Source organism: Parambassis ranga, chromosome 7 (assembly GCF_900634625.1).
Source record: "Parambassis ranga chromosome 7, fParRan2.1, whole genome shotgun sequence".
Lineage (NCBI taxonomy): Eukaryota > Metazoa > Chordata > Actinopteri > Ambassidae > Parambassis > Parambassis ranga.
In genome coordinates, this window is record NC_041028.1 from 21,151,188 (window position 1) to 21,160,769 (window position 9,582).

At 45.9% G+C, this 9,582-nt stretch overlaps 1 protein-coding gene across 1 annotated transcript in view; it reads left to right on the forward strand.

The window, feature by feature from the left end:
• itga5 (integrin, alpha 5 (fibronectin receptor, alpha polypeptide)) overlaps positions 1-9,582 on the forward strand; it is a 32,895-nt gene that overhangs the window by 20,580 nt on the left and 2,733 nt on the right. The window contains exons 19-29 of the mRNA XM_028408884.1: positions 2,115-2,182; positions 3,433-3,583; positions 3,697-3,789; positions 4,522-4,601; positions 4,683-4,763; positions 4,871-4,976; positions 5,388-5,546; positions 6,151-6,258; positions 7,712-7,825; positions 8,358-8,459; positions 9,460-9,582. Coding sequence (XP_028264685.1) covers positions 2,115-2,182; positions 3,433-3,583; positions 3,697-3,789; positions 4,522-4,601; positions 4,683-4,763; positions 4,871-4,976; positions 5,388-5,546; positions 6,151-6,258; positions 7,712-7,825; positions 8,358-8,459; positions 9,460-9,582 — 1,185 coding nt within the window. The remainder of the gene's footprint in view (positions 1-2,114; positions 2,183-3,432; positions 3,584-3,696; positions 3,790-4,521; positions 4,602-4,682; positions 4,764-4,870; positions 4,977-5,387; positions 5,547-6,150; positions 6,259-7,711; positions 7,826-8,357; positions 8,460-9,459) is intronic.

A 9,582-nucleotide genomic window follows, 5' to 3' on the forward strand; every position in this document is an offset into this window, starting at 1 on the left:
TGGCCATCCACCCTCTTTCTCCTGTTGGACTCTGTTATTGATGTCCGTCCTGGATATCAAAGCCGCTTGGCCTCCCACAGATCAGGTCATTTGCTGAACTAAGGCCTTGAGTCAAAGATGGCAAACTGATCCGTGGGTATGTGTGTGTGGGAGTAACGTCAGCCTGCAAACACATTTCATTAATTCTGTTTTATACTGCGTGAATCTAACAGCATATAAACGGCCCTGGCCCTGGCTTAGCTCAGACACATGATGCCCTATTGATTTTCACATATGCTTTGAGAACATTTCGCCAACTCCGCCAAGTCCTTCCTTTCTTTAAGCTGGAGTGAGAATGAGAGATGGCTGATGTGCTCGGCGCTGTCTCGCTCGCTCTCATCTATAACGTGTTCCACATGTGTATGAGGAGTTATGACACTGTGATGGATCTATTAATTGCTTTCATTTTCAGATCTTGTTCAAAAGCCCGCAAAGGTTTCCACCATCTTTGAAAGTGAAATTGCTGCATCAATGGCTTCATTGTTCTTAAAATAAGATCATCTGATCAAATCAGTGTGACTGTGATTAATGGGCTGTATTCATATGCCAAGTTACTGTTTTGATGCGAGCCCTCATTATGTCAGTGTTGTTGTTTAAGCACAGTGATACAAATGTTGTTCTCCTCCAGGGTGCACATGTGGCCAAGTTAGCATGGTGGTTACCACGGTGTCCATAATTAGAGCCCCTGGATGGTGTAATGACAAGGGGGGGCACTTTGCTCCCTCTAATCTCTTCCTCCATTTCTATTTATTATCCTCATCGTCACGAGCATCATCACACTGTCACCGTCGCAGCGGGATGCAATTTAGCAATCCGCAGGGCCGTCCCTGCCGCTGCCCTGCCGCTGCCCTGCCACACGTACGGCGGTCAGCCACTTATCCAGCAGTGATCCTGCTCCTATCTTCCCTTCCCTCCACTGTAATCTGTGAACCCTCACGTTTCCCTCTCAGGTCAACAGAGATATCCTCTGTCTCTATGTGTTGGCTCCTCCCTCTCCATACGATCGTGTAGCGCTGCACTCGGCAGGGTGGGTGCAGTATGTGGTGAAAGTGCGGTTTGCCACATAGCGCTGTGATGTGGAAAGCTGGTGAGAGTTGGGAGCTGGCAGCTTTTGTGCTCAGCCCCACAGGAGTATCTCCTCTGACACTGGCTCTGGGATGGATTCATCCCTGGAAACAGAAAACACATGTGTGCCAGGGCAGCTGGTTCACGAGGCTGTGTCAGTGCCTGTCATGACCTCACTCGGCTAGTTATTGTCCTCCTGAGTGTTTGTCTGCTGTGCAGGGATGATGTCTTGTAAATAAAGGGGGGCTGCAGACCAGGTGTGTGTGTGTGTCTGCTGGTGGTCGGAGGACAGGGGTGGAATGTATTAGTCATACCGCATGTCGCATCTTGCTGCACTCATCCTGTTGTCTCCCTTTTAGGAGATATCTGATTTATCTTGTGTACTTAATTCTTTTCTTGTGTTTAAAAGTGTGTTTTGAATCAGAACTTGGGCTGTCACTGTATCAGATTTCTACTAAACAACTATTTTAGCACAGTATCCAAAGACAGTAATAATAATAATCTGTCAAACTTGACACTACCTGAGAAAAAATACTGTCAGTTCCTCTAATGTAACGTTTCTGGATTAGGATGAGGTCAAACTTGAAGGATGATGGAGGTGAAGCTGGTTATTGCAGGTTTATGTAGGGTATGATTTTCCTTGGTAGTAGTAGCCACTAGCAGCTGTGTGGGGTCGGTTTGTTTTGTGAGTATCTCTGCCACTGTTATTTATGTGTATGCAGATACATGGTGACAGACTGTGACTAATGTGATTAGCATGTGTAGCATAACAGCTGTTCATCAACTTTCCAGTTGTGTATTCACACACCAGAGAGACACTGCTTCTTGTGCTACAGGGAGTTCTGGGAATACCGGTTTATCAGTGCTCAGATTAACACCATATCCCAAATTACTCTTTTGTGCATTATGCTTTGTTTCATCTACAGCAGTCAGTCAAGAGATGCTCTGCAAATGATCATCATTAATATCTGTGTTCAGAGTTTTATTACCCCCCTCTGTGCTTCTTTTAGGCTCAGATTCTGCTGGACTGCGGCGAGGACAACATCTGTGTTCCTGACTTGAAGCTGGCAGTTCATGGGTGAGCGCTCATTTCCTTCCATATTTCTAAAAAATCCCAGAGCATATGGATTTCAGGAAATAGATTAGAATTCAGTGGCTAATACATAATAAACTCTGAACAGGATCACAGACGCTGAACTCTTCACCTCTGGTGTGCAAATGCGACCTTGGATTCGAGCGCTGAAGCAGCTGTTTTTGTTGTTCCACTGCTTTGTTGAGTTCAGCATACCACAGAGTGAGTGTTAGTTAATAGCCACAATGCTGTTGTACAGTAGCGGCACGCCGTCCTTTAAAAAAACAGGAAGTTGCTCTGTTCTACAGGTGGCTGCTCTGACAAACAAGTACAGTGGAAAAGACAGGGGAGGTGAAAGGGATCTGTTTGCCAGAGTCCCAGCGTCGTCTGCTTCTGAGCCGTCAGCAGCACCCTGCCAGCCACACTTTGATTCAGAAATCTGTTAGCATTTTCCTCAGAAAGCCTCCCTGATACTCCCTTCTCTGCTCTGTCATTTCCATTTCACATTCCTATATTTATCTACCATCTGCCAGCATTTTTTTTCCCAATGTATGGCTGATCCATCACATGTGGACTAACCTGCTGCAAGTGTTTCAGAGCGTGATTAGTGCAGTTAAAATACCTTTTTGTCTGCTCTGCAGTAAATAATTGAAGCCTAATAGCAGTTGGAGGGGTTGACAGGATGCTCATGATTTAGTGGAATTTTAAAGGAAAAAAGCGTCCACGTTCCTACAGGGCTGTTTCTTTTATCCTGTTGCCAAATCGCATAACCTGTTAGACCATTGGTCCCTCGGGGAAGTCTGAGTCTTTGTGGTGTTTTCTAAAGTAGAGCCTTTGTTTGGTTTAAAAAGTGCGATGCCAGTTAGAATCTAGTGGGTCGACTCTGGGCGCTTCAGGATCAAGCTTCAGGAATCTTCTCCCTCTCTCGCTCCGCCTGCTTTTGCTTTATGAGAACAGGCTGTAATTAAAAGCGTCTGTGTGGCCTTCCATATGGAATTTCTCATTGTTCTTAGCTGTCGGAGAAAGGTGGAGGGAGTGAGAGAAAGTAAATAAGGAAGGGGGGGGTGTTTTACAGTCCTACACTCTGCTGTACACCATGTATGACTTTATTACCACATTGGAAAATGTGTTCCACTGATGGGGGCAGCTTTGTGATTTTAATTTAAGCTCAATCTGCAGAGCAGTTTGTTCTGCCAGCATGTATTTATTTAAAGCACCACCCAATTCATCACATTTTCTATTGGTTGGGTCCACAGCGACAAGAAGGAAGTCTACCTGGGTGATGACAACTCGCTGACCTTAACTTTCAACGCCAAAAATGAGGGTGAAGGAGGGGCGTACGAGGCCGAGCTGTATGTGGTGCTGCCCCCTGAAGCTGACTACAGTGGTATCGCCCGCAATAATGACGTGAGTAGAAACACCTCAAAACAGAGTGAAAAATAATCTGTCTCCTGGGGCCCCCTTCTTCCTGATGATCTGTGCCCTGCTGTGGTGTGACCTGGCTGTCCTCTTGTTTCCAGACCCTGACCCAGCTGACCTGCAGCTATGAGACTGAGAACCAGACCCGATACCTCAGCTGTGATTTGGGCAACCCAATGAAGTCTGGTGCCAATGTGAGAACACTGTTGGAGCTGTTCATTAGTTGTAGCATGCAGAGCACTTTTTATTGTAGTCACCTGTGCGTCAGAAGAAAACATGTCATCACTAGGTTGGGTGTGAACAGCACAGGAAGCATCAGCATGTGTCAGGAAGTGTTGTGACAGGAAGTACATAGTCCATCTGTGCTCCTTTTTAATGGAAGGGTCACAAGCTGGCATGTTTTTAACAGGTCTGCAGGGGGAACACTGTCAGCTACGTGTGAACTGAGGGTTGGAGACAACTCGTCCATTTCGTCATGTTGCCATAAATTTGTTATCTAGAAAAAGTAGGAAGTCCTGAGTGAGTCAAACTGTCCTGTTCACATCCAGGCTGCTTCTGCTGTCTGGAATCTTATGACTAAATGATTCAGTTGCTAATGTTAGCTCCAGTTGCTGCAGGGAACTACGCTCCTTTGGCTTTTGGAAATGTTTGCTGTACAACCAGGTGTTTCTTGAAGTTTTATAGAACAGATATTGTAGCGTGTAATCTGTGTTAAGTCTTGAAAGAACATCAATGTTCAGCACTTTTTGATTGTTGATGTAACTCGAGTATAGTGCTTCAGTTGGCTTCACAGACGAGTATTTACCTTCCTCGTGTATTTATTAAAAGATGACATGTTGTGGTAAAGTAGTGTTGAGGTTGAAGTATGAATATATTGATTTTGAATAATACTCCAGATGTTAATTGTTTCATCTTTGTATTCACAGCTTTGGGCAGGTCTGCGCTTCACGGTGCCGCGGCTGAAGGACACACACAAAACCGTTCAGTTTGAGCTGCAGATCCGAAGGTAGCAAAGGCCTACATGCAGCATTACAAATCTCCACTGAGTAGAAAATGACGTCAGCTAATCACAGTCTATTTTTCACAGTAAAAATGAGAATAACTCCCACAGTGAGGTTGTGCCCTACAAGCTGGAGGTGGTTGCTCAGGCTGATGTCATTCTACAGGGGTAAGTTTGAGGGTTAGGATTTCCTCATTTGAACCTCTGGAACGTCATCAGGTCTTTTGTGCCTCCTTACACTTGTTCTCACAGCGTTTCTTCCCTTTTTTTTTAAGTGTGTCTCGACCAGATAAGGTCTTCTTTCCGCCGGCCAACTGGAAAATGACCAAAAACTATGGGGTGGAGCAGGATGTCGGGCCTGCCGTGGAACACATCTATGAGGTAATCAGCTGTGCTCTTAGCTGTGCAGGCTCAATGGGGCTGAGCAGATTGGGTTGGAAAGCACAGCCTACTGTTCATAGAGAAAGTCCAAATCCCAGAGCTGCAAAGACGGAAAAACTGAAGATGTACTCCAGAGCACATGGTGTGATTTAGGTTGTACAGATCTACCAATTTGTAGAAATATGTCAGATTTAAACATATCAGCATGTGGAAGAAATCCATTACAACCATACAGCTATAATGTGGCTGTGACAAAAAGAGGAAACTCCAGGAGGGCTCTCATTATCGTGCATCACAGCCACAGCCTGTAAAGAGACTGTAATAATAATTCAAGGGGCTCTGATCTACAGGTATCTTCTCCTCCACCTCCTTTATGCTCGACATATTGACGTTTTTGTTTCTTTTTTCCAGCTGGTGAACAATGGCCCCAGTCGGATCAGCCACACCCTCCTGGAGCTGCGCTGCCCTCTCGGGGTCGGGGGTCACACTCTCCTTTACCCACTGGAGTTCTCCACAGAAGGACCCATCAACTGCACGGCCGACAAACACATGAATCAGCGACACCTCCGAGTGAGTGACTCCCGTGCACCTTTTCAGGTTCAAATAAGGGCAGTTTCAGACAGGAAGGAGCTCCCATCATTTCCCAGTCGGGTGTCATGTGGTTGGCCCACACCCACCTCTTCCTCCCTGTTTCTCAGCCCCACCCAGGACACTAACCCTACCACCAGCTTTTGAAGTGCCTGCTCTTCCCTATGCTCAGCACAGCTTGATGAACCACCTCACCCAGCAGTATACTCACTCATCTTTGACATCCAGCGACACCCCTCCCTTATGGCGAGCTGTAGCTGTGGGATTTTGTGGGCAGAACATTTCTGCGCTGCTGTTTGTGTTTACATTTGGAGCTTGACAGATGTTGAGCAGGGCTGAGCGAGCGGTCATCTGTCTTAGCTGTGACCTAATGTTTCTTCTTCCCTGGTGAATTGCTAAGTACGGTGTATTTCCACAGGAATCCATGAGGAGTGACGCTCACATGCTTCTGATTAATGACAGAAAGCCTCCGGGTCATGCTAACATTAGGCCTTATATTGACAGAAAGGGCGGTGTGCTCTTCTGCCTGCTGAGGTCAGTGTCTGTTCGGTTCTAATGGGTGGTGTGTGTTTGTGTCTTCCTTCAGCTACAGCACTCATCCACAGAAGCACCAGTTCTGGCACTGAAGGCCCATGAGCACCGCGTCGAGAGGAGGGACGTCCACAAGAACCAACTCGCTCATTTGACTAACCTGGTAAGAGGAGAGCTGCCACACTCCATGAATACAGCACATTGTATGTGTGAATGAACACTGCCAGGCCAAAAGGTGAACTGTAATGTAATAAACTGGTGACTTGAGTTTGCAGCTCAGGATAAACGTGGTTACGCAGCTAAAACCTATTTTGTCATTCACAAAAAAATTTACTTGGTTGCCTTAATTGTGCAAATCTGGATCTATTTTGGCAACACTGGCCCTGCTCTTACATGAGGCTCCAGGGATTGAGGTAATTAGGTTATGATGTCGTTAAAAGGGAGGGGTCAGAGGGCACGGGCTTGTCCCTTTTGTGGTGATTAACATTAAAGAGCCTTTAGTAGTGGTGGAGAGGCCGAGAAGACACGAGGTATGTATGGGGAGCCAGTGATGCACCCTTACTTTACAGGCTGCTCTTTAATTTTTGAGCCCCCCCTTCCCCCCACACACTGGTCCTATTGATCCACCCGGCTGCAGGTAGCTGCTTCCTGTGGATGGATACCTGCCTCCACTGAGACGTCTTTGTCTGTGTGCCTGTCTCTGCTGAACGTGGTCGTTTATCAAGCATGCCCAATGACACGTTAGCATGAAGGACCCCATTCTCCCATTTCCCTGGTGTCTGCACTTTTGTTTTCTCTCTCTGTTCAAAGGGAGTCTTGGAAGAAGCTGACAGTGAGGGCCACGCTGTGGAAAAATGACCTGCTTTGTCTTTAAAGAGCTGAGCTGTGCAGAGAGAGCAAAGCAGTGGAGTAACCGCATACACGCCCTTTGCATGCAGCATCTGTCCAGACAATGTAAAGCTGTGGGAACAGCATCCCCGCCCCTCCATAATCCAGATTTTAGCAACATAATCCCAACAAAATGGTTATTTGTGACTATGGTCTGAGGCGTCTTCAGTCATTTTCACAAACCTTGGTGCTCCCTGCTTCACCCCGGAGCGCTGAGCAGGTCCAACAGGAGGAAGAGGACAGATCCACTCCCCGTCTGTCTGAGTTCTCATTAAGTCCGTCTAAGATGAAGCCCGAAGGAACCAGGCGGGTTCCCTCCCTCTCTCCTCCTCCTGTGTTTGCCCTGCTCGGTGTAATAAGTAAACTAATGTGCTCCCGCAGGAAACCCGCTGAAACCTCCTGGTCTGGGGTGGTCTGGTTATAGCAGCAGCAGCAGCACGTTTTAAAATGTTCAATGTTGCCAAGCTGCATTATGGGGCTCTAATTAAAATTGTGTATTCTACAGTCTTGAGAAAAACGGGCCGGTTTTAGCGGTTGGGCAATAATGTGGCGAGTGGTGCATGCTGCATTTTTACAGTCTCATGACATTCCTTCAATTTAATTCGAAGCAGGCGTGGGATGGGGATCATAACATTGGACTCTTTGTAATATTCATTCAACCTGCAGCATTAACATGGATGTTATGTCTGTCCTGCCGACTCTTCATGGGCTTCTCTCTGTTTCCACAGTCTTGTTCTAACGTGGAGTGCTGGACACTTCAATGCGGCGTGGGCCTTCTGGAGAAGGGGACTACAGCTATCCTCAAAGTGCGCTCCCGAGTCTGGGCCGAGACCTTCATTGAGGTTTGTGGGAGATCAGCCTTGCCATCCTGTCTCACTACAAAGACAGAGCAGAGGAAAAGACTGCACACTATAGATTAGGCTTTTCCCAGCGGTATCTGTGTATTTTCTCATGTCAGGCTTTGGCAGGAAGTAGGAAGCCATTCTCAATAAAGCATTAACAAAGAAAACAGTGAAGTTAAAACCTCAAATGTGTGGCTAGGAAATGCAAATAGTATTCCACAGACATCAGGGATGCCCAGTTTCACATATTTCCCACAACAAATGGGCGACAGTCGCTTTCTGAAAATGCAGCCTGAAGCTTCTTCTAGTGTTTGCCCGTCATGTCTGAGCTGCACGCAGAATATTGAGCGCCTCCTGCACACTGTAACAGAAGGAGGCATATGTGTGACGTATTGAAAATTCATTATCTGGTAGTCACAGCTTCTCAGAGGAAAAGAATGTTGCAGGGATTTTCTCTTGTTACATGCACATGGTCTGTGTCGCCACCTAGTGTGTAGCTGGTGTATTTGATTTGTCATGTTCCTCTGTTTAGAGAGCTTACAGGCAGTATGTGCTGGAGTGCCTGGCGAGGTACAGTGTGAAGAAGATGCCATATGCGATCCAGCCCAGGCTGTTTCCCAGTGGAAACAAAAAGGTACGACATTTGCATTCATTATTTATCCCACCATTCCCCCGATAGCATTCCACTACCAAGCATCAGCTCAACGAACTATGCATGCTGCTGTCAGCCAAAACCTGCTCAAGCTACAGAAATGTTTTGGAATAGAGTGTTCATCACTTCCATTTACATCACTTTTCACATGTATACATACATTATTACACATCTATAGGTTATAACAGATGTATAAGGCAGATAGGCCACGCCCACATATAGCTAAGCTAATACCTCGACAAATATGCAGGCTCATAACCTCACAATGGACGGGTTGATTAGGATGATTGACACCTCTATGGAAAGGTCAGAACCAATAGATTTGACAGGTAGTAGTAATATTAGTGCTAGAAACATGGAGGAAAATGCATTATATGCTAAAGGATTGTTGCCACATTCTCCCCCAAAAAAGTCCTCCACATAATAAATGTCTAATCCTAATATTTGTAGTCTTGAATAAACACAGACAGTTGGCCTATCTGACATGTTGGCCTGCCCTCAAACATGACTTCTGATTGTAAATTTACAGAAGACTTACTCGCTCTGAACTAGTGATTTTTTCCTTTAATCTTCTTTACATTCTAATTTACCAAATGTTTATAATATAGCAAAACAACTGTAACAGTGTCAGTTGGTGAAGTCTCAGCTTTCATATGACCCCCTGTTTGTTTGTGTGACTTGAAGCATCACAGAGCTAGTGATAAGAATGTGGCAAGTGTGTTGACTTTGATATGAGAGTTTTATTTTGATAAGTGATCATTGATTTGCATGGTGTTGAAGTTATGTTTGATGTGTGTAAATATGGCTTATATGTGCCTGTAGTAGAGTTTCTCCTGTTTAATTTGATATGCAACATGATTTTTTTGCCTGGTTAGTACAGTGTTATATGGCTTTTATTTTGGGTGCATGAAAAGCCCGCATACATGGGGCCGTGGGGCAGAAAGGGCGGGTGAGACGTTAAACGTTCCAAACTTTACAACAGGTTGTGACCCCTGTGGTGTGGAATAAGCCGGACATTGAGAACTCGGTGCCACTGTGGATCATCATCTTGGCTATTCTGGCTGGTTTGCTGCTTCTGGCTCTCCTCATCTACGTCCTGTACAGG